We start from the raw sequence: 26,127 nt of genomic DNA on the forward strand, positions 1-26,127 counted from the left end.
CCGTCTCCTCCAGAGAAGCACATGCGCCGCGCCGCGCCCGCGCCTCCGTGAAGATGGGCGACCGCATAGAGTTCGACATCAATGACGCCCTCAAGAACTATCTCAGCGACCCTTCTGTCATCCCCACGCCTGAGGCGCCGGCAGACCTGCAGGACTGCGAAAACGATCCCCATTCGCTCACCGCGCCCACCGTCAATGCCGCCCTCAACCCTGTCGTCGATGCTGTCGCCGATAGTCCGGACGCCATCACGCGTAGCGAAAACTTTGACACCTTGCAGTGTTTGCTGAAGTACGCCCCCGCCCGACTGCCTCTAGAACACCGCTTTCTGACTGCTGCTCCAGGCACGCGTCCTTCCTGCCGCCCACCGCGCTCAGCAAAATCCTTGACCTCGTGACATCCGGTCTCTCCGTCGAAGCCGACGCCGTCCATGCCGACCTCGAAGCCGACGAACAAGAAACGGTCCAGCACCACAAGCAGCTGCTCGAGCTCTTCGGCTTCCTCTTGCAATGGACAATTTCCGCCGTCGAAGCCAAAGCTGCTGAGAAGCCTGCTTCGACCAGCGGTGTTGCCAAAGGTCGCAAGGGGACGAAGGCCAAATCTGGCGTCGGCAAGGACGGTCACTGGGACTCCTCCGCCCAACTGACTACGGCAATGGACGTCATGAGCAAGGTCTTGAAGCTCAAGTTGGCCAGGATATTCGTCACAACTTCGGAGCGTGATACTTTCATCAGCCTCTTTACCCGTCCGGTATACCTGGTTCTCGAAAGCGAAGCAAGAGTGAAGAGCGCCACCATTCGCATGCATACGTTTAAAGTGTTGTGCATTGCCGTCAAACACCATGGTCACGCGTTTGGTAAATCCTCCCGCTTCCTGCGTTTGCCAACTCTGCTGATCGTCTTGTACAGGAGCGCAGACTTCAATTATCCAGAACCTGTCGTACTTCGAGCACTTGTCCGAACCCATGGCCGAGTTCCTCCACATACTGGCTGACCAATACGACCACCCGCAGCTCACAGAAGAAGTGCTTCGGGAACTGAGCAACAAGGAGTTCAACAGCAATGATCTGAGAGGGCCAAAGTCCGTTTCCACCTTTGTGACCAAGATTTCAGAGCTCGCTCCACGCTTAGTCATCAAACAGATGACCTTGCTCGCAAAGCTCTTGGACAGCGAATCTTACACGCTCAGATGTGCGATCATAGAGGTTTGTGGTAATTTGATTGCAATGTTGAGCAAACACGAGGATGAAGAACGCATCGAGCATACTGAGGGCCAGATTAGCGTTTTCTTCGACGTGCTCGAGGAGCGCTTCTTAGACGTGAACCCGTACTGCAGATGCCGTGCCATCCAGGTCTACGTGAGGCTCTGCGATCTTGAGGCGAAATACCCTCAGCGGAGACAAGCCGCGGCGGAACTAGCAGCAAGAAGCCTCGAAGATAAGAGCAGCCACGTCCGAAGAAACGCTATCAAATTACTGGGAAAACTGGTGACAACCCATCCTTTCAGCGTTCTTCACGGAGGCCAACTCTCGTTTGATGACTGGAACGCACGCCTGCAGAAAGTGGATGATGAGATCAACGCTCTCAAGCCACCGGAGGAATTGCAAGAGAAAACAACGGTGGATGCCACAGTGGATGAGAGTCTGCTGGACGACGCGACTGTGGCCGAGAACCAACCGGCGTCTGAGCCGGCTCCCATGACTGAGGACGAGAAGAGGGCCGCTGTGGAAAAGGCCATGGCTGAGGCTGCTACCGCCGATGCTTTGAACAAGCTCCAGCTAACCAGGAAATACTATCGTGATGCAATTCGGTTCGTTGAAATCATTCATGCCGCTTCAGTACTTGTTATGCAACTACTCTCTTCCAAGAACAAGAGCGAAGTTATCGAGGCTATGGACTTCTTTGGCATCATCGACGCATACAAGATCCATACCTCCAGGGTTGGCATTCGGCGAATGCTGCGCCTTATCTGGACCAAAGGAAACAGCGACGAGGGCAAGGGTGTCCAATCACATTTGATCGACTGCTACAAGAGCCTTTTCTTCGATGCTCCGGATTCCTTCGACACCAACACGGCCGCCAATTACGTCGCTCGAAACATGGTTAGCTTGACTTTTGGAGCCACTCCTGCAGAGCTTACATCGCTTGAACAGCTCCTGAGCACCATGATGAAGCAGGGAAACGTGAGCGAGCATGTAATTGCCAAGCTCTGGCAGATTTACGGCGCCCAGAAGAAGGGGAGGGAATTTTCGAAGAAGTCACGCCGGGGTGCCATCATTGTCCTCGGCATGCTCGCACTTGCCGATCCTAGCATCATCGTCAAGGAAATGGAAACGTGCTTACGCATAGGCTTGGGCGAGCTCGGCCGGCGAGACCTTGGGCTTGCTCGATACACGTGCGTGGCTCTAAGACGCATCAATGCCGCTGAAAAGGCAAGCAAAGGCACCGTGTCCGCGGCATCTGCCAAGTTGCCCAACGACCACGCCATCTTGGTTCGCTTGGCCGCTACGATGGATATTGTTGCGGACAGCTACGAGTGGTTCGGTGTCGCGGAGCAGGCTTTGGATGCCATCTATGCTCTCTCAAAGCATCCGGACACTCTCTGCTCCGAGATTGTCAGGAGAAAGACCAAGGGTGTCTTTGCCCCGCAAGGAAGAAGACCCGACACAGCAAGTTCGCACAAAACAGATCCAGACAGGATGGAGGTCGAAGAACGGCCAACCAGCCGCGATTCGCAGCACAGCTCCCACAACGGTGATAAGCCACAAAATGCCGCTCTTGCCTTGTCGCAACTGCTGTTCATCGTTGGGCATGTAGCAATCAAGCAGATTGTTCACTTGGAGCTTTGCGAACAGGACTTTAAGAGAAGAAAGGCTGAAAAGGAGAGAGCCAGTGGCGGTGACAAACGGAAGTCAGGGGGGCCCAACCCATCACCGGCGAAGAAAGGTGCAAAAAGAGCTTCTGCGGCACAGGAGGAGCAGGACGAACTCGACCTCATGGCAGGCACGACCGAAGACGATTTCACAGAAGCTCTTGCGCACATCCGGGAGCGGGAGCTCCTCTACGGGCCGCAATCCCTTCTCTCAAGCTTCGGGCCGCTTGTGGCGGAGGTGTGCGCAAACAATACGACTTACGCAGACAGCATGCTGCAGTCACAGGCGGCTCTTTGCCTGGCCAAACTGATGTGTGTTAGCTCGGAGTACTGCGAGAAGAACCTTGGTCTTCTCCTTACAATTCTGGAACGCAGCAAGGACCCCGTGGTGCGCAGCAACTTGGTAGTCGCCCTTGGTGACATGGCAGTTTGCTTCAACCACTTGATTGACGAGAATACGGACTTTTTGTATCGTCGTCTGAATGATCAGGAGGCATCGGTGAAGCGAACGTGTCTAATGACGTTGACTTTCCTAATCCTTGCGGGCCAAGTCAAGGTCAAGGGCCAACTTAGCGAAATGGCAAAGTGCCTGGAGGACGACGACAAGAAGATTGCCGACATGTCCCGCATGTTCTTTAGTGAGCTTGCTACCAAGGACAATGCGGTTTACAACCAGTTTGTGGACATGTTCAGCGTGCTCAGCGCGGATCCATCACTCGACGAAGAGTCCTTCCGGCGCATCATCAAGTTCCTCGCTGGCTTCATTGAAAAGGTACAGTCTAGTCCTCGCTGCTGCACATCTGAAGCGCTAACACGGCGACATAGGACAAGCATGCAAAACAGCTTTCGGTCAAGCTTGCGGCGCGTTTGTCGAGGTGCGAGAACCAGAGACAATGGAATGACGTGGCTTTCACCTTGGGGTTGCTTCAACACAAAGATGAAGAGATCCAGAAGCAAGTCACAGAAGGGTTTAAGGTGGTGCAGGCTGCGGGGTAGAAGCATGGCCACCAGCCGCGAGAACGATGGCGGGAGGTTCTTTCTGTACGAGAGGCGTTATGGGCAGGGAGATGGATTCACGGCATGCAGGGGTGCGGGCCTCGAATAGTATGGTTCGGGGGCGTTTGGGCACAGGCGGTTGATTGCTCTTACGCTTTAAGCCTCGCAGGATGATATGAATGATTGGTTGCTATCATGATGCTCGACTCCTCCGAAGGCGATTCAGAACGACAACCCAGAGCCTTCCTGGCCCGCGGTGGCTTGGAGTGGGTGGTCGAAGGGCTGCGGGCGCTTGAGGCCAGTGCCCTCCTTGAGGTACAGGACCAGACGGAAGGCAGTGTTGCCGTTGAGATAGTACCTGTGGAGGCGCTTGCTGCGCAGGAAGCCGAGGCGCTCGTACAGGCGCAGTGAAGCGGCGTTGTCAGTCTCGGTCTCAAGCACAATCTCGTCGGCGTCACGCGCAGTCATGGCGTCGATGGCCAGCTTGACCAGCTTGCTCGCAATGCCCTGGCCGCGGTAGGGCTCCTGGACGGCGAGCATGGCGATGTAGCCGCGGAAAGTGCCGCTGCGGTGGGGCTCGAGTTTGGAGACAACGACGCCGACGAGGCTGGAGTCATCATCCAGGGCCTACGCGGGTTAGCAGCGGATACAGCGCGGCAGCAGGTGGGTGCAAGTGACCATGTAGCAGAGATGGCCCCATTGGTAGAGGAAGTAGCGATAGACGTAGATGCTGTAAGGCTCGGAGAGGTCCTTGGAAATCAGCTGGCGGATGGCGGGCAGGTACTGCTCCTCGTCGAGGCCGTCATATTGGACGTAGCGCAGAGCGTCGGGCTTGGACGGGGGCATGGGCTTCGCGGGGGTGGAGGGAGGAGGGTGTGCACGGCATGTGCGTTGGCGGGCGGCGCTTCCATGTGACGGAATGGTTTCGCCGCTGCAGCCACCCCGCTGCCCGAGCGCCGCTAGCTCCAGCTCCTAGCACTTCCATTGTACATCTTCAATCTCTAGTCCTTCCCAACGCCGCTCACTTCTCCCCTCGGCCATGTCCTTTCTTCGTCGCCGTCTCGCCGGCGACGCGACTGCCACGTCCCCCGAGCCGTCGCGCGAGCCGACCCCCGACCCGACCCAGGACAACCAGTACCGCGTTGTGCCGGCCGAGAAGCTGCACCAGCTCTCTGTCGCCCGCGAAAAGGCCCGCCAGAGCGCCCGCGGCAGCAAGAGATGGAATCTGTTCGTCCTGGGCCTGGGCGGCGTCATCGGCATTATCGGCGCCGGCTGGTTCGCCCAGAACAACGACATGATTGACCTGCCCGCCATCGCAGACATCAACCTCGAATCCATTGCCGACATGCTTCCCGCGGGCCTGCTGCAGGATGCACGGGACTTGCAAGTAAGCTTCCAAGTTGGTAGCGCCTTGCCCTTTTACCTTGCTTTGTCTGCCGTCTCGAGCAGTGCCTGTGTTGACCGTTGCCGCCTGCCTGCAGAGACATGAGCGCGAAGCCGTTGCCTACGATTCCTTCGCCGTTGGTCTGCACGCCCGCTCCCAGGGCATCGAAGCCACGCATCCTGTCATCATGATCCCCGGCGTCATCTCCACTGGCCTGGAGAGCTGGAGTACCGTTGAGGATTCACGCCAGTACTTCCGCAAGCGCCTATGGGGCAGTTGGAGCATGATGCGTGCCCTGGTCATGGACAAGGCTGGCTGGAAGAAGCACATCATGCTGGACAAGAACTCCGGCCTGGATCCTCCGGGGGGCATAAAGCTGCGTGCTGCCCAGGGCTTTGATGCCACCGACTTTTTTATTACCGGTTATTGGATCTGGAACAAAATACTCGAAAACCTGGCTACCATCGGCTATGATCCCACCAACGCCTTTACGGCTGCCTACGACTGGCGCCTTTCGTACGGAAACTTCGAAGTACGCGACCAGTACTTCACCCGGCTGAAGACTCATATCGAAACTGCCGTGCGCATCTCTAACAAGAAGGTTGTGCTGCTCTCTCACAGCATGGGCTCCCAGGTCCTTTATTACTTCCTCCACTGGGTCGAAGCTGATGGCTACGGAAATGGCGGCCCTGGTTGGGTTGATGCCTTTATCGATTCCTGGATCAACATTAGTGGCTGCATGCTCGGCACTCCCAAGGGCCTGCCTGCTGTTCTGTCCGGCGAGATGAAGGACACGGCACAACTCAACGCCTTTGCAGTCTACGGCCTCGAGAAGTTCCTAAGCCGGGCTGAGCGTGCTGAGATCTTCAGGGCCATGCCCGGCATCAGCAGCATGCTGCCCATGGGTGGTGATGCTGTGTGGGGGAATCACACTTGGGCTCCTGACGACACTCCGGACCAAAAGCATAGTTACGGGTCATTCATGAAGTTCAGAAACAACAATTCGTCCGCTACTGCGCGTAACCTGACGGTTTCACAAGCTCTCCCTTATCTTTTTGGCCAGAGCGACGAATGGTACAGTACGCAGGTATTGAGCAGCTACTCGTACGGCCTGGCACAATCAAAAGAGGAGGTGGAGGCCAACCAAATAATCCCCTCCAAGTGGGTGAACCCCCTGGAGACTCGCCTGCCGCTCGCTCCAAATCTGAAGATTTACTGTTTCTATGGTGTGGGCAAACCCACCGAGCGAGCGTACTTCTACCAAGCAGATGTGGACCCTCTTTCCGCCATCAACGTGACAATTGATACCACTTACAGTGAAAACGAGGCCGATCGTGGTGTCGTCATGGGCGAGGGTGACGGCACTGTCAGCATTCTCAGTACTGGCTACATGTGCACCAAAGGGTGGAAAATGAAGAGGTACAACCCTGCCGGCGTCAAGGTTACGACGTATGAGATGCCTCATGAACCCGACAGATTCTCACCTCGTGGCGGTCCCAATACTGGTGAGTCACCTCAAGATACTGGACAGCGGAAGAGACTGACACGAGGAAGGCGACCATGTTGATATCCTCGGTCGAGCGTCTCTCAATGACCTCATCCTGAAAGTTGCCGGCGGGAAAGGCGATCTCATCGAAGAGAACATAGTCTCCAATATTGTGGACTATGCCGAAAAGGTCCGGATCTGGGACGATGAGGAATAACGGTGGAAGACCAAGAGATCTAGAATCTCACCTAGACGATGCGATGCATAACGAGGCGTTTCACTTGTGGTGTATTTGCCGATACTCCCTTGATACCACTAGATTTATCTCCATGAACTACATGCATTCTTGTTCTGTCCGGTGGCCTTTTAGGGTGTGAGGTACTCATGCATGGCACATTTGCCCCCATCAACGAGTTTTCTGTAGCTTCCACTCAACTTTGCGGCCCTCTTCTCCTGCTAGCCATTGCTTCTTCTTCCCTATCTTTTCGACTCTTGCAATCGCGTCTTCCAAATGATCTGTATAGAAGTCTTCGGAGACAGAGACCACCAGCGTGATTCTGTCGTCCCGGATGGACGAAGAGTCGTGTTTCAGGAGGATCCTCTTCTCTGCGTCGGTTGACATACCAGCAGGGTATGCAGTGCCAAAGACAGCGGCCACACGCCCCAGGTAGCGCAACCACCACCGCTTGTCAGCCTCGACAAGTTGCATTAGGCGATCGTACTGCTGACCGTTCGCCGGATCGAGGTCTTTCCTGCCGCCATGACGCTCACACAGTGCGATAGCCAGATATGCGCGGTCCGCATGGCTCAAGCCGTGCGCCCCGGCCAAGTCGCCCGTGACGGGATACTGCAAGGCTGCGGCAGCTCTTATGTCTTTACTTAGCGAGGAATGCTCGTACATGATGTTTGCAAGCGCGAACGGGAGGTTGACAAGATTGGGGCCGTTGGAGCTTTCGATGGCGGCTGCCAGCATGTCGCCCATGGCACTGGCGGGACCCCATTGGGCCCGATGTTTGGATGCGAGCTGCTGTGTAGCCACCAGCAGCGGTCTCTGAGCACGTAGACGTGGTTCCAGCTCTGAGAACAGGCGACCTTCGCGTACGCCGCCCTGGCAGAAGTAGACGTTGCCGATGGCGGGCAAAGCCTCGGCGACGCAAGCCACCAGGTTAGCGACGGCCGGGATCTGAGAGACGCGGCGCTTGGACACGCGATGCATGGTCAGTGGTTCCTGCTGCTCGGATGCGGCGGAAAGGACGGCGACAATGGCAGCTGTGTTGTGGAACGTGACCGCGGGCACGCAGAAGCCGTTGATGATGGGAATTGGATAAGGCCGCACGCCGGGGTGCTGGTCCATCAACGCAAACCCCCAGCCCCGGAAGCCTCCGCCTGAGAGATACAGGTTGAAGGAACCATCTGCGCTAAGAGATGTCAGCTCTGTCGGGAGCTTGAGGCTACTATACGCTGCCGAAAGGTTGGCCAGCATCTCGTCCTACGCCAGCATCAGCGGTTGATCTAGTCGGCGCAATGCGCGGTATGCTACCCTACTCGGCGGGTTCTTGGTCAGAGCTGCAGCGCCATAGGGTAGGCTGACGGCCGCTTCCGACGTGCGCACTTGGCCGTTCTCGGTGTAGATCCAGGAGAGCTGGGTGCTCCCTCCTCCTAGATCCATACACAGGCCACGCACCTCGTCAAAGCTGCTTGCAATGCCATGAGCGCCCAAGATTCCCTCTTCCTCTTTGCTCAGAAGCGTCACCTCCCAGCCGGTGGCGGCGCGGAGTTGTCGCATGAACTCGTGCGAGTTGGGGGCGGTGCGAGTGGCCTCGGTGGCCAGGACGCGGATGCGGTCCTGCTCGACGCCAACATCTTGACAAACCGTCTTGAAGCGCCGGAACGCGGTGACTACCTGCTGCATGGTTTCGGGGGGGATGGGCACCCTCTGGCCGTCCCTCCACTGAGCATCGTATAAGGAGACACCGAGACGCTCAGAGAAGACGGTGGGCAGGCAGCGGGCAAGTTCCGGCGAGACGTCTGTGATGGAGAAGCGGATGCCATTGCTGCGCAGAGCACGGGTTTAGCGAGAGGCGCTGCCATTTTGGAGCTTCTGTGTGGATGGATGGATGGCCTTGGCCGGGACGATGGGTGGGAGGGCAAAGGTAGGATTACCTTCCCATGTCTACGAGGGCCTCGTATGGAGCCATGTTGAGCGATGGCAGGGTGGACACCAGGACGGCGAGAAGCAGCGAGGTTGGGTGGAAGAGGCCGAGCGTGCGATGGCGCGCGCAGATCATCAGGGTCTGCCCGCACTAGTGCCGATCAGGAAGCTTGTTATTCATCGCTCTCCATGTCGGTGCAGCTCGCAGAAGCAGTCGGAGCGTTGGCATGGACCTGCACGGCCGATGGGTGAGAACTAGCGGGCACTCCTGCAAACAGGGCCACCGCCCCTGACTCTGTTCTACCCCTCGGCGAACCGATCTCAGCACCGCTCCAATTTATCAGATGTCAGTGCAGTGCGGATCATCCAACTGATGACCCGGCTCGTGTTTGCCCAGACCACGTAGTAAGCCTGTACGATGCTGGCCAAGGGGGCGCTCAATCTTGGAGGCCATCCATTGTATCTCCTGACGGATACCAAAATGGAAACACCGGCCAGCTGTTGCGCGTTCTACTGCATGCGGTTGAGCATGTGCTGCCCCAGCTCCATACTCGTGCCGCTTTCTGCATATGCAGGCGTTTGTAAATATATCCCTATGCGGCCTTATTCTCCCACGGTGCCTCCTCACCGGTGCAATCCTGCTTTCTTACAGCCCACGGCGCACTTCTCAGCCGGTGCTTGGCTTGGTCCCTGCAATCTGGCGCTGCAGGCTTCGAGGCCGTGTAAGCTCCAGTGACCCTGTCTCACTCTGCACTAATCTATTTCCAAGCCTTGAACTTCCTGCTGGAGGCCATCTGCATTGGCACAACTGGGGGTGGTAATGAGATAGATGAGGCTGTTGGCGCTGAGCTGCACTCTTGAGAAATCCGTGTATCTATACCAAGCATAGTTCACTTCCCACGCCGATTTCTATAGGTACTGTCCACCATGGACCACTACCCTGGATGCAACAGCCCTTCTACCTAGGCAGCACTCGTGGAGCCTGTTGAACTGATTGTCTACGCATAGATAACGGAATCAAAAACACCATCCAAGAGTGTGCGTCGCCTACGGGCCACTCCCCACCAGTATCCGAATTGTTGCTTTTGCGGGCTGTAAATCAGTTTGATCCATTTGAACTAGATTTTGAACTAGATTACGCACCGCAGGTGTGTCCTAGCATACAATCTTGCACGTATCTGTTATCATAGCCATCAAGTCACGTCTGGAGCCAACCGCCGCCTGGGTACGCTGAGAAAGTGTCTGGATAAGATGGAATGCATAGGCCATGAGAAGGGGGTTTTCAGAGCAAGTCTCCATGTTCGTATTACAGTCTGTCCAGAAGAAAATTTCCGGTTATTTGTAGGAACACAGTGCCTGAGGATATCCGCCATAGTGCAACAAAGGCAGGTTGCGAGATTTTGACATTTCCCTTCCCAATCGTAGACCACATGACAATAGAAATTAACGAGGCGCAGCTTTCGCCGCGCCATCGATGCAAGACGGTTTCAAGCTAAGAAGTGGCCGACCGGATACTAAGCCCCAGAAAATGGAGAGGCCCGTTATGCCACCGCGTCGACGCCAAGACGAAAGAAGAAAAGGACGGCAAGCTTCTTACAAGACGTAAGCAGCGAAGCCAAGAAGAGCGGCCAGGCCAGCGCCGGAGGCAGCGATGTGGTTGGCAGCACCGGTCTGCGTGCTGGAAGCCGAAGCGCCGGCAGCGCCAGATGCAGAGGCCGAGGCGCCGGCAGTGGTCGAGAGTACCGGCTTGCTGATGCTGATGGTGCCGTTGGTGCTGTTGCCACCGGTGGGGTAGGGAGCGGAGGAGCTCGAGGAGATGACGGGCGTCTTGTTGGCCGAGGGAGTAGTAGGGTGGGGGGTGGCTGCATAAGGAGTGCCGGCAATTTGCTTGGTGACAGTGCAGCCACCGGGGCAGTCGGTGATGGTCAAGGTCGTTGCGGAGGAGACGGTGTAACTGGGGAAGATGTCAACAGGGCGGGTTTCACAGCATCACCGGCGGGAGGACTTACGTCTTGCCGGCCTGGGTGAAGGAGGTGGCGTAAGGGCAGTAGGTGGTGTACTCGCTGACGACTGGAAGGCTGGGTTAGCAGGATGCTATCGACAGGGCCCTCGAGAGCAGACATACCCTCAGTGACGTAGACATCACCGGTGGAGTTTCCGGCAGCCTGGGCGCCGGCGGCGAGGGCGGCGGCAGCAGCAACGGCGGAGAAACGCATTATGAAGGCTTCGGATCTAAGGCGTCGACGGGAGGGATGCAAAAGAGTGTACTCGGTGACGACCGGTTGCGGTTGGGTGAAGAGAGCGAGAGTGGGTGGGGAGGAAGAAGTGTGGTAGACAGACAGCAAGCATCTTTATAGGAAGCATGGCGTTTGGCACGATCTGGGCTGGCCGTTGTGCGGGACGGCAATCTTGAGGCTGGCGGCGTCAGTGCTCAGGAGCACGGGTTGGCCGAAACAGGTAAAGGGGGCGGTCGGGGGTAGGGCGGCGGAAGAGTCTGGCCAGACGGCGAAGAAGCGAGATTAAACGGCAAAAGCTGGGGCAGAGGCGCAGGCGGGCCGTGATGTGCGCGGCCGTTCCCCTGGCGCTTGACTCGCCCGATTCTAGCGCGCAGCGGCAGGTCTTGCGCGTCAGGCACCCGGCCACGCATGCGGCGTCCACAGCCGGCTCGTGCTGGTCGAACGCGTCAATAAAGCATAGGCTCTGGCGCCCGCTGCTGCAAAAATAGACGCGGATCGAGATGCGATAGCCGGCCGGCGCAAGGGCGGTGTTCCTGCAGCGCTGAAGGCAGCGCATGGTTCAGTTCAGTTCAGTTCAGTTCAGTCCAGCTCCAAAGGGAATCGTTGTTTGTGGCGGGGATTGCATGTTGCTGCGCATCAGCCACGTTGTTTCAACTCGCCGCATGAACGCCTGGCCTTCCATCGAGTCCGGCAGGAGCCACGGCGCCGGCGGGGCTGATGGGACTCCCGGCGGGCCCGAGAGAAGATGCGCTGCGCTGGGCAGTCAGCAGGGCCGTGGTGGACGCCACATGAGGCGCCAAGCGGGCGGAAACGAAAACCTCAGCAGCCCCAAGACATCGCATCCTCCACAACGCACGCCTTTCTGTTCTCCGCCACCGCCCGGCCTTGCTTCGCGCCGGCGGTGTTGTCCACGCGGCTCTGCTCTATTTTTGCAACACGCCCAATTCCGCTTCGCGCCTCAGGCGTCGCAGGGTCCGCCGAAATTTACATTCGAGAAGATCGGCACAGGAGACGCTCCCTCCCCTGGCCTCGGCCCATCGCGACAATCTGCTAAACTTGTTTCCATTGTCCCAGTCCTTGGTGTCCTCTGCGCCGCCTAGTGCTTCGTTCTGCTGCTGCTTGACGTCCCTTCCCTTTCTTCACCGTCCACATGGCTCCGCCCAAGTCTGGCCCTCCCAAGGGCTGGCTGCCTGCCATCACCTACATCGTCGCCCCGCTTTACTCCAGAGCGTGCACGCCAGATGTAATCAATCAGCTTCACACAGCGCCCCCGCTAGCAACCGCCGTCCAGCCTCCGCCTGCGCCGTCGCCCCTGGTCCGCATCACCAAGATCACTGACCCATTACACCCCGCGCATCGCCAGCACGGCCTCTTCGCCTCCCAGCATCTCGCCCCCGATACCTTTGTTATCTTGTATTTGGGCCTTGTCCACACCCGCACAGACGCCGATCCCGCATCTGACTATGACCTGTCCCTGGACCGTGAGCTGGGAATCGGCGTTGACGCCACGCGCATCGGCAACGAGGCCCGCTTCATCAACGACTATCGTGGCGTAGGCCCACCCGGACCCAATGCCGAGTTCCGGGAGCTGTGGGTGGACGTCGGTGGAAGCCGCTTGGAGAAACGTATGGGCGTCTTCGTCCTGAGCGCAGGAAAGAGCCGAAAGAGATCCAAGGGTATTGCCAAAGGCGAGGAGATACTGGTGAGCTACGGAAAGGGCTTTTGGAGTGAACGGCGGAAAGAGCAGGAGAACGAACACGAGGCGTCGACAGCACGCCAATGATACCCGGGTCCATCGATTCACGTGTTGTTCTCTCTACCACCGTCGAATTTTTGGATCAGCAAGATGTGCCACCCGCCGTCGAGTCATTGCACACCATCTGCAAGTCCGTGGTGATGTGCCGGCCCGGGCGTCGAACATGAGAGATGCCTCTAGAGAAAGCCCACCCCACACAACCCCTCAACTACGGCATCAAATCTCACATATTTTTGTCATGACTTAACTAGATAGCCACACGGCCTAGAGCGTTGGTACATGGGGCATCCAGCCCGAGCGTACAGGATCATGGCTGCCTGCGGCGTCTCTCTCTCTCTGCTCTCTCTCTCTCTCTCACCCTCTCACTCACTCTCTCTCACTATGCGCTAAACTTAACGTCATCAGACGGCACAGCCAGTAGGCCGGTTGGTTGTCAACGGCGCAGCGGTAGCAGGATTCGATCTAGGGCCTCTCCGATGCGTGACATCGGCCCACGCGACTAAAAAGAGTAGAAAGGAGGTGGGGGTCCAAGGACAAAGACCCTGGCCCATGTAGGGTGCCGAGCGCGATTCTCGGGAAGGCGCAAGCGGCTGGGATCAAGCGACGGTTGATCGCTCGATGAGCTGGTGTTGAGGCTTTGCTCGTAAACGCCACATGAGATCATGTTGACGATCATAGACATGTAGAGGATCTGCGGCAGCGAGATTGCCTACCACCTTTCCGTACTGGGCTACACCTGCGCAGTGCTGTCGCAACTGCGCAGGACAATCTGCAGTTTGGCTGCAGTCTCCCTGAATTCTCCAGATGTTGCCCTTGAAGGCGATCAAACGCGGCTCTGCGTCCAATACAAGGGTTTGCGGCTTGTTGTCGCTGTCTTGGGCGAGCTCACGCCACGTTTGCGCGGGCTCTCCGCGTGCTCCTAATTGCGCCCATCGACGTCATGGTCTTACGGGTCAGCAGAGTGCTCCGGTTCAGGCGGTGGGAGAGGCAGTGCGGGATTGGAAGCGCGTTAGTCCAGCTTTCTTGACGGGTGCAATACGTGTTGAAACAAAGGCGCTTGCGAGCGAAGCAAGCAAGAGTGGCGATCGGACGGCGACTGGAAAAGGGCTCTGATGGTGCTTGTTGGGCGTCGGGGTGGGTGGGAAACACGGCAACATGCAGCGCACAACCCGGGCCCCAACCGACTGCTTGTCCCCGAAGCGTGATTGACAGGCACGCTGACGAGTCCGAGTCGGGTGGACGTGATGGAGCCCACCCGACCAGCTGAAAGCAGCATGATCAGCCAACCAGCACGCCGCTTTCGGGCCTTGTGAGGGGCGATTCGAGCTCACAAAGGGCCCGAAACGGCAAGTTCAACAAGCGCTGGTCAAGCGCTTGCTGGGGTTGATCCTTCTTGGTCGGGCAGGCGCAACGATGGAGAGAACGGCATCAATAATGTCGCGGCGTAGGCGGGCCTGAGGCGGCGTGAAACGCTCCGGAGTGTCTGGCGGGTCGTTTACCTGCAGCGGCTCAATAAACCTGAAGATCGGGCCCCGGCTGCCGACGATCAGCATTTTCGGCGGGTCCCAGGATGGAGCGTCTGCTTGGCCTCTCACTGATGATCAAGATCCAGGATCGGGGGCACATTGGGGGGCGGGGCGGCGTAGGTCGATGCACGGAAGGGTCTCGGTGGGCGTGAGGTCATGGGCGGAGCTGGTTGGCGCTGGAACGGACGGGGCGGGTGTGGATTGGAGGTGGTTGCGGGTGGTGCAGTCGTCTTCTGCGGCGCTCGGGGCAGGAGAGGCAGCGCGGACCGGCCCTCTGATTCGCGCCTGTTACTTCATCCCTACGCGCGTCGCACGTCATCGCGTTAATGTATCTCTGGCGCCGCCGTCCCGGGGCCCCGGAGAAAAAAATGCTGGGAGGTGAAGGGGCGCGGGCGGCAGGACAGCTCAAATAGCCCGCGCGCCCCTGGGGTTTGCGGTCAAAGACACAGCCTTGTGAAGCTAGCACTGCAGCCCGTCCCGCTCGACAACGCTACACACTACAGACCACCCCACTAGCGCCCCAGACTGCCCGCACTGCATCGTGCGCGTCCTGCAGCCTCCAGCCAACGCACCCCTGCCGCCGCCAGCCTATCACGCTACCACCGCCGATATACATAGCACCAGCTCCCCGACTATTCTCGCCCCCGGCTTCGTGTCGCTCGTGCATGCTCAATCCTCGCACCACTGCCGCTGCGCCATATATCAGCCTGTCCGGCCCGCTTTCTCTCGTCCACCATCAACCCACACATCCGTCCATTGCCGCCCAATAGTGGCTTTCCATGACCGCGTTACTCCCCCACCTGGATCCTCTTGTCGCAATGGCCCCGCAGTCTCGCCGCGGCTCCAACAGTGTAAGCACGCTGCATCTCCCACGCACCCAGCACCCCGCTGACCCGCTGCAGAACGACCCCTACCACCGCTACCTGCTGCTCTCCACCCAACAGGAGACTCTCCGCCAGCGCCTGACGCTGCAGATTCCGCCCTCAACACCGACCATGACCCACGAGCCGTCATACTCTCCTCGTTCGTCCTTTTCATCGGACATCTCGACGCAGTACAGTCCGACACACTCGCCCTCTCAGACTCCAGCAACCCCTCACCACACGGCTGCTCCCTCGAGCGCTGCCAGCTCCTCGCCAACTCCCGACATGCCAGGTGTTGTGCAATCCTCTCATGCTTCGCACCACGGCATCCGCGCCGGCCAGCCAGTGCCGGAGGACAGCAAGCTGTACGACGTAAACAAGCAGGTCAAAGCTGTGCTGACCGAGCTTCTCAACACGGACGGCGTGAAGCATGATGAGCGCTTCCGTATGTGGGTGCAAGGACGTCTCATGGAGACCGAGATGGAAATGCGCCGTCAGCGCAGGAGACGGAGCAGCGTTGACCGAGAAGTGCTCGAGAGCATCGCCGAGCATTTTTGAATCGGAGCCAGCAGAGTAAAGTAGTGGCTCCGGTTGGGACTACGGGACGGAAAAGTTTGGCAGTCTAAAATTTTCTTTAGGAGTTGCGGGTGTCTGTCTTGAACAGGTGTCAGGGAGCCTGGGCGGCGTTGTTTGTAGTTCAGCGCTGTACTATACTGGGCTTGGCGCTTCACAGAGGTATCGCGGTTTGAGTCTTTTCCTTTTTGCTTCTATGATACCAGGCGCCATCGGCTTGCGCATTTCACTTCTTCCATTCAGCCTGTAGCTTGTAATTCGTCTAATCGATACGCTGCCCATCACCTCACTGCCTCCTTTCTCCGCCCGAATGCGCCAACGGAACCAGGGCTGCGCCGAGCGGGCGGCCACTCCAGTTTCCGAGCGCATCACGCAATCTTGACTCGCGGCATGCGCCAGCTCACGCCTCCAGGGCCACCAAACGAACCTTCGTTCAGCCGCGGGCGCCGGCCCTCGCTTTGCTGGCCGTCTCTCCCTTGCCGCCTTGACAATAGCACCAAAGCCAAAGGGCCTAGCGACGATCATCCCGTCCTACCTACCGGCACCCTTACCGGCCGAGCCTAGACGAGAGCCATCTTGGCACCCCGCACCTCTAGCAACCACCATCCACCACGGCCAACCAACCACGTCTTCGATCTCGCATGCCCAGCATGCCCGAGCCTCCCCACGGCGGAGGTGTCGGGCACAGCCCGCCGCTAGCTGGAACAACCTAGAACGATGTCCATGTTCCGTCTTTTCGCCCCCTTCCCTTTTCGGCCGGCTCTGGCCGCGAATGCCCCAACGCCCGCCCCTGTGCGCTGTATCGAGGGAAGGGCGAAGCGGGTGTTCGTATAGATAAGCCAACGAGCGGCGCGGATTACACCTAGGCCGGTTCAGGCAGTCGGACGGAGACGACGGGACGAGGCGGCACCCAGGGCTCACCGTGCGTTGGCGCAATGGTCAATCGCCTCTTCGTTATTTTTAACTCTCGATAATAGGCATTTGGGAGCAGCATCCTTCTCCGCCACGGGTGCGGTCTTTTGCCATGTTCAGCATCGAGGCCCGCCCAGGCTTCTCGTTGGCGGGCGTGACCGTGGGGCAATCAAGGCGCCATGTTCGGCAGATTTATCGTTGGCTTGTGGCGGGTACATTCGCGTACCTTTCTTTTCCTTTTTTTTTCTTTTGCCCCCTGGCGCGTTGATGCTTCTGATCCTTGCCTAGACTACAGCGGATGTGGAAAGGCGCGCTGAGAGGAGAGGGGGCTTGCCGGTGACGGTGCTGGAAGATTCGGGGATTGTTCGTGGTTGACTGACGGTCGGGCCAGGGTGGAGTGAAGCCTCAGCTGATAACCCCGCCTTTGCTCTCTTCCGGGGGGCGCGAGTGCGGAGTATCGCTATCTTCACGTGCTGTCGTCCCCGGCCTTCCATCTTCGTCATGGGCAAACGAGTGGTGAGATCCGCTCTGGACTTGGGCCAGGGCCGCCCGGCCCCAACAACGCACAGAGACGACGCATGCGTGGACGGTGTCCAATGCAGCAGCCTGTCGCGAGGCATTCCAAGACTAAGGGCCGCGTGGACGGCCGCTCCAATCGTCGCGGATGGGTGCGGATGGGGAGATGGCTCCGTCAGAGCTCCAGCCAAAGTGCGTGTGGAGAACAGAGGCAGAACTGTTGGACCCAGACCATTGAGTGCTGACGCGCATCATGCACCGTCACTCTTTGAAACAATCTGCAACACCGGCCAGCAATTGGTGGAACTCGCGCCCAAGGTCTCCTGATGGGCATCTGATGTCGCAGAAGACCTGGGGTGTGACATGCAGGTGGGGAACGAAGGGCATCCAGCCTCCCTCCTGATGATCCACGTCCCTGGCCTGGCTGCTTCCGTGCCCTGGTACCTCCTACTGGATGAGCGAGTGGCGTGGCAATAATGATAATAATGCATCTCATTGGATTTTCTGGGCTACAGCTCGCTCTTGACTGGCCGTTACCCGTCCGCTTTCGCCGCTCGTCTGTGGGTGGCTGACATTCCAAGCAGTTGGTCTCAGACACATCGTGAGGCGTGAATCCAGTGGTTTCAAGAGTGGGGAGCAGCTAGGTTGAGGAGAAGAGAACCGGTTAGTTTACTGCCGGCATTTCTTGCCCGACCACCCTACTCATGCTGCTTCTATTCCCATTCACCTCGACAATTCGCTCCTGCCGCATGGCCGTCTCCAGCATCAATACAACCCAACGCCATAGGCATGACTACTCACGCGACGAAGACGACCGTCACTGAAGCGTCGCTGAAAGAAGTCTTGGAGATACGTCAATCTCGGAGCGACGAAGCAGCGGATGGGTGGACGAAGGCGGTTGGTCGCCATGACGGCTGCTAATGCGATGCTGGTCTTGAAGATGGTTCTGTACGTCAGTGGGGAAGGATGGACTCCCACGTTGATGAGACGAGGCCAGCCACTGTCGGTGCTTTTGCGGCTTCTCACTCGACGTCTGAAGAACAAGAAAGGAAATCGATTGTGCAAAGCGCGGCCTCCCGTGAGCTTTCACAGCACTTGTTTAGCAGCCCTGATTGCTTTTGACGTCTACAATTTTACTAGCAATAATCCGTAAATAGCACCCTGGCCAGGTACCCGGCTTTCACTGGACCGTGTTATCTACAATGTCTCCTGGGTGTCTGCACAGCTCCATCTACGGATACAAGGCCCCTTTAGATTTTTTTTGTTGATTACGATCTCCTTCAGTACAGCTGTAAGTTGGGTGTCCAGATTTCCATGATTTCTCAACTGCCACAGCAATGTTCTGCACAGAATATTTCCCTTATACTCTCCCACTTCCCAGAAAGACGCCAAGTTATGCTTTTTTTTTGTATGCCATTCCACGCCAGTCTGAGAGAAAGAGACAATCAACCCGCCATTTTGCTGCAGTCAAATTACCAGGAGTTACCCAAAATCCTCCTCCGTTGACCTCAGGTATGCATATGCTTGCAAGTCTACTTCAGTCTCTCCGGGACTTCCGCTCCCTCCTCTGCGGCGGCAGTGTCTGTAACGACACTCATCATCTCCTTCGCGCCACCTTCCTCACACTCATGCACGATGCGCTTCCAGCGCAGTTCCTCCGTTTCGTCCTTGACAAACTCGATCGTCGGGAAATAATGTTCGTTCTTCTTCATGGTTGCGACCCACGGCACGTTGTCGAATGTCATAACCTTCAGACGGAAGTACGTGTTATCCGGGATCTTCTTGACCTCGCGCAAGAATGAACACAGGTCAGACGTTGGCACTCCGTTGACGTGGGTCAAGAAGTTGGTTGGCGCAAGCCCGTAAGCGCAAGCAGGAGAGCCACGCATCCGACCAGAGACATAAATGTCGGAATGAACCTTGCTGATCTGCTGACGGACTGCGTGGTGTGGGCGGTGCAGAATAGCACCGCAGAACAGGACCGCACGGTCAGTCTCGAGATCCTCGGTTGGTACGGTGGGTACCTTGATGCTGATCTCCTTCTGCTTCCGAATGATGGCAGCGTCTAGAAGCTCATTATCGTACATAATGTCGAGGTCGGAAACGCGGGTGATCAGCTTGCCATTGAATGACAAAATGACGTCACCTTCAAGCAGGCCACCTTCGTGTCCAGAGTCGACTTTACGCACCATGAAGAGCTGGTGGCGTTCGGGATCCTCGTGTTCCACACGCTGAATCCATTCTAGGGTAAGTTAGCAAACACGTTATCAGTAGTGAAGACATTGCCACGTACCTTCAGAAACCCCCATGATACGGGCCTTGTCCATCTGGACGGTGTGCATCTCAACATTCAAAATGCGTAGCTTGGGCTGAACACCGTTGCGAAGTTGGCGCAGTACCGGCTCGACCATAGGCGTTGAGAGACCAAGGTGGTACTCCATGTCTTTGCCGCTATGAGACGAGCGCTCGCCGAGATACGTCAGCCAGATGGCTTGGACAGTGCCATCCTCAGCGATTAGCACGCCACTCCCGCACTGTCCGGCCAGGTTGGTGTCCACAGTGACGGCGTCCAGGTTGATCGCACGGTAGCGCGGGGTGGCGGCACTCGCAGGAATTGCAACCGTTGTGATATCTGTGACGACGGTCTTGGCTACGACAGGGCGCAGATTTTGGTTGAAGCCGAAGAAGATGGTATCCTCGCCCTGCTTGATGAACTTATCCGAAAGTTTGGCCGTCTTCACCGGAGCTTGAACAAGTGAAGGATCGTACTTGACTATAGCGTAATTTTGGAGAGGGTGGAGAAACACCGGCTTGCCTTCAACGACTATCGAATCGGCGATGGTGATTTGAATATCGCACAGGTCGTACGGGACAATGGCGCGGGAGACGAGGACAAGGCCCTTTTCAGCGTCCACAACAAGCCCATAGCCGACTTTCCTGGATCTAGGGAATCCGTCGAGCTTCAGCGGCATCGACGAAGCTATCCGGACGAAGCTCCTCACGATATCGACTGCTTGCGGGTGCTGGGCGTGGTCCATCCGGATGAAGTTTGCGCGTTGAGGCTCGCGCAGTTTAGGTGGGATACGGTCTGCAAGATCCGAGAAGTCCCACAGACCGGTGGTATCGTTTCGCCTAGCCAGCTTCATCTTGTCATGCCAATGGCGATCGATGGTTAAGACGCTGGTGTTCAAGGTGTGTAGATCGCGGATATGTTTGTAGGTTACGACGACTCTGCTGCGATCTAGTGGAAAACATGAGTGGTCAAAATCATAAAACGCCACGGGAAATGATGACGTACCAGGAATCTCTTTCATGACTTTGACGAAGGTGTCGAGATCCGGAGTCTCCTTGTGATCAACTGACTGGACCAGCCAGCCATACTCGCTGCCTTCAAATCGGAAGGATCCGGCTGCCTCGCAAACGAACACACCCATGCCCTTGGTAGAAATGGCATACAGCCTAGCCTGCTGGTACGAAAGCTCGTGGAACGAGGCGCCAGCTGCCGAAACGAAGCGATCTGGCGTAATGGCATGGAGATCTCCAACAGACACCTCTACTTCCATGTCCACCCCCTGGCGCTGGATCAAGAGCTTGATCGTCCCACCAACGCTGGAGTCAAGGGTGTCGTCAAGGCGGATGAACTGAGTGATGAGGTCGCCGTTCGCCTTGATCATGATATCACCCTCTTGAATTTTGGCATCTGCAGGCCCATTCGGAAGAATGACTTCAGCAACCAGGAGACACGTCTCCTTAGGAAACTCCTTTCGAAGTGCATCTTCCCAGTTAGCAGTCAATCCCAGCCTGCGACACTCATCAAATGGTTTCAGGATCCACTGGGTCTGAATGGTACCCCGCGTCACAGGCTCGCCCTTCCGAACGCATTGCAGTGCACGGAGCGGACGGTCTAGGGGGAGGAAGTAGTCGGTCGCAGCTCCATCAGCTCGTCCGCCAGCTTGCAGAGCCACGGCCGCACCGTCACGGTTCACAACGGGACTGCCGGAACTGCCACCACTCGCAGCAGCAGCAGCCTGAATGTAGTTTGTGTTGAAGTCGCTGTAGCCTTCTCCATATTCGGGAGCATTGCGATCCAAACGGCTGATAACACCAGAAAGGATGCTAAGCTTCTCGCCGGCATCGTTGCCAACAACCCTGATCTCCTCTCCAACGCGGGCAAGGTCCGGCCTGAGCTCTAACGCCGACAAGTCCATGTACTTTACAGCCTTTGGGTCGTATTTGAGGAGGCCAAAGTCATGGACGGGATCGCGGTAGACGGGGTGAACGTCGACCTAGGGAAAAGTCAGCCCCGTGCGTAGTGTGTCAGTGTGCACCCTTGTGTGACATACCTCCTCGTGGTTGTCGAAGATGACGTATCCCCAAAAGGGGCCTGCACCGACCACATGCTGCAATACCATCAGCTCAGCCCGAAATATCTGAGAGTAAGTAGCCTACTCTATTTGTAAGAATGTAGCCATGCTTGGCATCAACAACGAAGCCGGTAGCTTCGCTGGCCAAGGCTGAGTCGGTGTCAAAGGCAGCCGTCTGGCAAAAATGGATGGAGACGACATTCTTGACGACCTTCTCAATGGTTCGTTGCCACTCGACCGTGTCGCCAGAGGCGCCGATGTGGGTGACGGAGCGCATATCGTCTGAGTCGTAGTCCACGTCCATGCCATTGGGCTGGGAGCCGTTGGCGCCATTCATGGCGGCTTCTTCCGGTCCGGTCTGTGCTTGAGCATCACGCTCCGGGCGGCGCTGCTTCATGGGACGGTCGTTGGAGGGCGTGGGAGGCTGCTTGCGCTTGCTGCGGGTGTCGTGGCTCTTGCGGTCCATGTCGACGGCGGGGGCGTGGCACGGGTACGGATTGGGCTGATGAAGGGAGCTTGATGCGCGTCGCGCGATGGGCGCAGATAAAAGGTCGAGGTGGGGAACAGCGCAGTAGGTGAGTGGCTGTCGCGGCACAAGCAAGAGGGTGCTCGAAGGGCGGAGACTCAGCAACGGCCGGGGAAGGCGCAGGTGCAGCGCTGGAGAGCCAATTAAGGAGCGGCACAGGCGGACAGGCAGAGGGCCAGCACGCATTCGACGGGAGGGATTGGCGACTCAACACCCACTGCAACTCGTCAGGGCGGCGGGCTCGTGTGAATGGGGCTCTGCGCGATGAGGAGCGTCAAGGTGTTGACTTGCATTCAAATTTCAGGGCCGCCATGCGACCAGCGCCGGTCATTGGCCCGCGCGCCCGCCCGAGCGCACGACAACGTCACTGGCAATTCGTCTGCACGTCACTCGCTCCGCACCCACGTTGATTTGCATGCTCCCTGTCATCAGCTCCTTGAACCATTTCACTTCAGAATGTCTGCCGGCAAAGCACTTGAGCTCATATGCCTGCCCACCCTATTTTTCCCCCTAATGCTATGTGGAAGGGAAGCCCGCTTCAGCAAGCCATAGCACATCCATGTGCCGTACCTCCCCTGCTCCGCCGGCGCCCTCCAGCGCAGATGCAGCTTCGTTCGACCGCTTTTTTCCTCGAAGACTTTCCCTTCTGCCACCCCTGTCTTCTTGATAAGCCACCTCCGCCGCCGGAGATCAGCAGTCACGCGTCTTCTTCCTGCCACGCTTGCCGTCTTCATCCTCCTCAACCTTCGAGTTCGTGGCCTTCACACGCGGGGCACGGGACCTGGTCTTCGCTGTGTCGGTTGCCATTTTGCCGCTGTCTTGGCCAACCTCGTCGTCGCCGTCACTCTTGGTCGCGGCCTCGGCATCTTTGACGATTGTCTTGCCCTTGGGGACCGCCTTCTTCGAGAGAGCTCTGGCTGGCTTGGCGTTGTTGGCCTCGTCGCCGGCTTCACCACCAGCGCTCAGTTTGTCGAGCTGCGGCCTGTAGGAATCCGCAAGACGCTTCATCATCATCTTGACGGCTGCCATTTTCTTGCCCGGAGGTAGGGTAGCCTTGCTCCAGTCGATCGTAGCAGCACCGCTATCGAACAAGTGCACCAGGAATACCAGCTGCAATATGAGTTGGTGAAGTGCGCACTTGTGCCACGGGACCGAACGTACCTTCATCTCATCCGTCCATCCAGTTGCAGCTTTGCCGTCGGCCATGGTATGAGACTGTGAGTCGCATTAGCCTTGAGCAGGCATAGCGTTGGTCTTGCTTCTTACTCGTGAGTGCGTGCTTTGCCTTGGAGGTGCTAATGTCGTGTAGTGTGGTGAAGAAAGAGGGAATAGAAGAGTACGTGGGGTTATATGCTGGTGAGGGCTTATTCTCCAGACCCTGGCGGCATCTGTTCAGCTGTGGAAGGAACTGGACCCTGCTGCAATTGTCGGAGGCTCGAGATGCGATCGTACATATCGACAAGGTATTGGGTTTAGCGGGTGTGAATATCCCCGCAGCCTTCTCTTCCGCAATGGCTACGTTGGTTTTGGCATGTCAAGATCTTGACAACCCACAAACTAGATGAATAAGGCACGGGCGGAGGTGAGCCGGAGCGTATCAGGATAGAGCTGTAATGGTATGCTTAGGTACGCTTACTTCGTCCTCTCTGAAGGCTTCTACTACATACAAAATGACTGCATAATACTTCTTCCGCATGCAATCGACACAACTGAGGCTTTGATCATCATGAAATGACACAAGGCTTCGGTTGTCGGTTTCGCGAGCATGTAGGTCTTTGGAGATCCTAGTCTGCGAGAAACGGCCGAAAGTAACTGTAAGGTGAGTCTTGACCCGATATTCTTCACGGCCAACATGGAATGCAGAGTATGTGAGCACGACATGCTGAGGCCAGCGGCACGGCCACAACATTCGGGGGTCTCGGCTAAAAACATAAGAGCTCGGGCGGGCGACAGAAACCCCCGACGCAAGCGGGTGCGGTGCCCTGGCGTTGCACCCCGGCCGATCGCATCACCCTGGCCGTTTCCGCCGACGGAGAGGGAGGCTTGCGTCAGAAACCACCACACCTTCACATCGGCCGCCAACATGGTCTTGTCCTTCATCCTCATCCAAAACCGGCAGTAAGCGAGCGTTCAGCTTCCCGCATCCATCCGCTTCCGCAATGCTAACGGCTGCTTGTTGCTCGCCCGCAGGGGCAAGACCCGCCTGGCGAAGTGGTATGCGCCGTACAGCGTAAGCTCGCCTTCCCCACTGCACGCGCTGCTCCACCGCATCGCCCACATCCGCTAAGCTCGCATCTACCGCCCAGGATGAAGAAAAAGTCAAGCTAAAGGGCGAAGTCCGTCCCCCTCCCACCCCGCCTGTCGTTTCCATCCGACGCATGTGGACTTCCCATCTCCAATGCGCGATCAGCATGGCTACTCTTTCGCCCAACCTTGCGACAAATCTCTAACGTCTGGATTCTTACGCCAGATCCACCGTCTGATTGCCCCGCGCGACCAAAAGCACCAGTCCAACTTTGTCGAGTTCCGGAATACATCCAAGATCGTATATCGCCGATACGCAGGGCTCTTCTTCTGTGCATGTGTCGACACCAACGACAACGAACTTGCCTACCTCGAGGCCATCCACTTTTTCGTCGAGGTGCTGGACGCGTTCTTCGGGAACGTCTGCGAGTTGGATCTGGTATTCAACTTCTACAAGGTTGGTGGACGCGAACCCTACAGCGGGGAAGACAGGATAGGGGCGCACTTCCAATGCAAGCTTTCGCGTTGGTTTTAGGGGGCAGTGGGCCTGGGTTTATAATGTAACTTGGTATTCGTGCGATGCTGAGGCTGACAAATGATCGCGACAGGTCTACGCGATCCTTGACGAAGTATTCTTGGCGGGGGAGATCGAGGAGACGAGCAAGCAGGTGGTATTGACGCGCCTGGAACACCTGGACAAGCTGGAGTAAGCAGAGGGACAGGGTACGCGCGAGCACTGCTTCGAGTAGAGAGTTGCATTGGTGACGGAGTCTGGCGTCAGGATCTGAGACGTGTTGGCTTAACCTAGCTACTATTCCCCAAGGGAGCCAATATCGACGTCTGAGGAACATGGACAAATCTATATTTAGTCATTGAAACATGATTCAGACACGTGACTACGTGACTCTCTACATACTTCTCAACCCCCAAAGTCAATCATAGGCAGCTGCCGGCCTCTCGGCACATGCTGCACTGTGCAGTACGGTGTAGAAGCTGAGATCATATGCATGTGTCTCTGGGATCATGGATGGCACCACAAGCGCCAAAATAGGCATCGTCGGCACAAGCAGTCCCGTGGCAGTGGGCCATGCGCGTCGGAACGCGCCGTCACGTTGACAGAAATGGAGCCAGGGAGACTCCTCGAAAGTCCGCGAGTAGCCGAAGGCCAGCCCAGTGACAACTCCACAACAGTGCTCAATTTTTCACCGGGGGGCAGTGCAGGAGATGTCTCGGAGGCGGTGCAGCATGCTTGGATCATGTCGGCGCATCTCGGCGAGCAAGGAAGCCTGCTTGCCGAATGCCTTGCAGGAGGAACTGGGCATCTTCAGTGATCATCATGGGCATTTGCAGGCAGGCGGCCGGGCGAAACCGCGTGCACCGGCGGACGCTAGGTAATGCACGACAGGCACGCTGCGGCGCAACACGGCCAAATCAATTTCGTAAATGCGGGCTGCCAGGCACGGGCGTAAGCAGTCGGGCACGGGGAGCTGGCGCGGGCGTGCCTGACCTGAGGCTAGTGATACCAAGCATCAGTCGCCATCTTCGGCAGGCCTTCGGCATCGGCAGGAAGGTGGCAGCGCCGGCGCCAGCGTTCCGGACGACCGTTTTGCCGTAGGGAAACGGCTGAAGGGCGGGCTGGGTGGCGGTAAGGTGGCTCTGATCTGGCCAGCGCGGCAGCACTCCGACTTCGGGACATGGTCCTGCTGCACCATGGCGAATTGAG

General features: G+C 57.5%; 10 protein-coding genes across 10 annotated transcripts; 5 read left to right on the forward strand and 5 right to left on the reverse strand.

Annotated features, from left to right (window-relative positions):
• Positions 1–53: 53 nt before the first annotated feature.
• cnd1 (condensin complex non-SMC subunit Cnd1) lies at positions 54–3,865 on the forward strand (the record flags this gene model as incomplete). The annotated part of the gene is made up of 4 exons (XM_066780753.1): positions 54–289; positions 343–854; positions 907–3,641; positions 3,695–3,865. The coding sequence occupies 4 exons, from the start codon at positions 54–56 to the stop codon at positions 3,863–3,865; spliced, it is 3,654 nt and encodes a 1,217-aa protein (XP_066628699.1).
• Positions 3,866–4,087: 222 nt separating this feature from the next.
• NAA30 (N-alpha-acetyltransferase 30) lies at positions 4,088–4,711 on the reverse strand (the record flags this gene model as incomplete). The annotated part of the gene is made up of 2 exons (XM_066780754.1): positions 4,088–4,492; positions 4,544–4,711. The coding sequence occupies 2 exons, from the start codon at positions 4,709–4,711 to the stop codon at positions 4,088–4,090; spliced, it is 573 nt and encodes a 190-aa protein (XP_066628700.1).
• A 193-nt stretch (positions 4,712–4,904) lies between these two features.
• On the forward strand, positions 4,905–6,952 carry LRO1 (phospholipid:diacylglycerol acyltransferase; the record flags this gene model as incomplete). Its single annotated transcript, XM_066780755.1, has 3 exons — positions 4,905–5,252; positions 5,347–6,754; positions 6,804–6,952. 3 exons carry the CDS (start codon positions 4,905–4,907, stop codon positions 6,950–6,952), a joined length of 1,905 nt encoding a protein of 634 aa, XP_066628701.1.
• A 189-nt stretch (positions 6,953–7,141) lies between these two features.
• Positions 7,142–8,933, reverse strand: RTG2 (retrograde regulation protein 2; the record flags this gene model as incomplete). The annotated part of the gene is made up of 3 exons (XM_066780756.1): positions 7,142–8,224; positions 8,276–8,789; positions 8,899–8,933. The coding sequence occupies 3 exons, from the start codon at positions 8,931–8,933 to the stop codon at positions 7,142–7,144; spliced, it is 1,632 nt and encodes a 543-aa protein (XP_066628702.1).
• A 1,547-nt stretch (positions 8,934–10,480) lies between these two features.
• Positions 10,481–11,103, reverse strand: SLS55_009356 (uncharacterized protein; the record flags this gene model as incomplete). Its single annotated transcript, XM_066780757.1, has 3 exons — positions 10,481–10,841; positions 10,897–10,957; positions 11,013–11,103. 3 exons carry the CDS (start codon positions 11,101–11,103, stop codon positions 10,481–10,483), a joined length of 513 nt encoding a protein of 170 aa, XP_066628703.1.
• Positions 11,104–12,274: 1,171 nt separating this feature from the next.
• On the forward strand, positions 12,275–12,907 carry SLS55_009357 (uncharacterized protein; the record flags this gene model as incomplete). The annotated part of the gene is made up of 1 exon (XM_066780758.1): positions 12,275–12,907. One exon carries the CDS (start codon positions 12,275–12,277, stop codon positions 12,905–12,907), a length of 633 nt encoding a protein of 210 aa, XP_066628704.1.
• A 2,317-nt stretch (positions 12,908–15,224) lies between these two features.
• On the forward strand, positions 15,225–15,827 carry SLS55_009358 (uncharacterized protein; the record flags this gene model as incomplete). The annotated part of the gene is made up of 1 exon (XM_066780759.1): positions 15,225–15,827. The coding sequence occupies one exon, from the start codon at positions 15,225–15,227 to the stop codon at positions 15,825–15,827; it is 603 nt and encodes a 200-aa protein (XP_066628705.1).
• Positions 15,828–18,802: 2,975 nt separating this feature from the next.
• Positions 18,803–22,100, reverse strand: SLS55_009359 (uncharacterized protein; the record flags this gene model as incomplete). The annotated part of the gene is made up of 5 exons (XM_066780760.1): positions 18,803–19,512; positions 19,564–20,511; positions 20,569–21,556; positions 21,614–21,670; positions 21,720–22,100. The coding sequence occupies 5 exons, from the start codon at positions 22,098–22,100 to the stop codon at positions 18,803–18,805; spliced, it is 3,084 nt and encodes a 1,027-aa protein (XP_066628706.1).
• Positions 22,101–22,850: 750 nt separating this feature from the next.
• SLS55_009360 (uncharacterized protein) lies at positions 22,851–23,366 on the reverse strand (the record flags this gene model as incomplete). The annotated part of the gene is made up of 2 exons (XM_066780761.1): positions 22,851–23,270; positions 23,322–23,366. The coding sequence occupies 2 exons, from the start codon at positions 23,364–23,366 to the stop codon at positions 22,851–22,853; spliced, it is 465 nt and encodes a 154-aa protein (XP_066628707.1).
• Positions 23,367–24,243: 877 nt separating this feature from the next.
• Positions 24,244–25,114, forward strand: aps2 (AP-2 complex subunit sigma; the record flags this gene model as incomplete). Its single annotated transcript, XM_066780762.1, has 5 exons — positions 24,244–24,278; positions 24,351–24,390; positions 24,467–24,496; positions 24,631–24,861; positions 25,013–25,114. The coding sequence occupies 5 exons, from the start codon at positions 24,244–24,246 to the stop codon at positions 25,112–25,114; spliced, it is 438 nt and encodes a 145-aa protein (XP_066628708.1).
• Between the last annotated feature and the right edge of the window lie 1,013 nt (positions 25,115–26,127).

The sequence above is a fragment of the Diplodia seriata genome, assembly GCF_021436955.1.
Source record: "Diplodia seriata strain FDS-637 chromosome Unknown scaffold_10, whole genome shotgun sequence".
NCBI lineage: Eukaryota > Fungi > Ascomycota > Dothideomycetes > Botryosphaeriales > Botryosphaeriaceae > Diplodia > Diplodia seriata.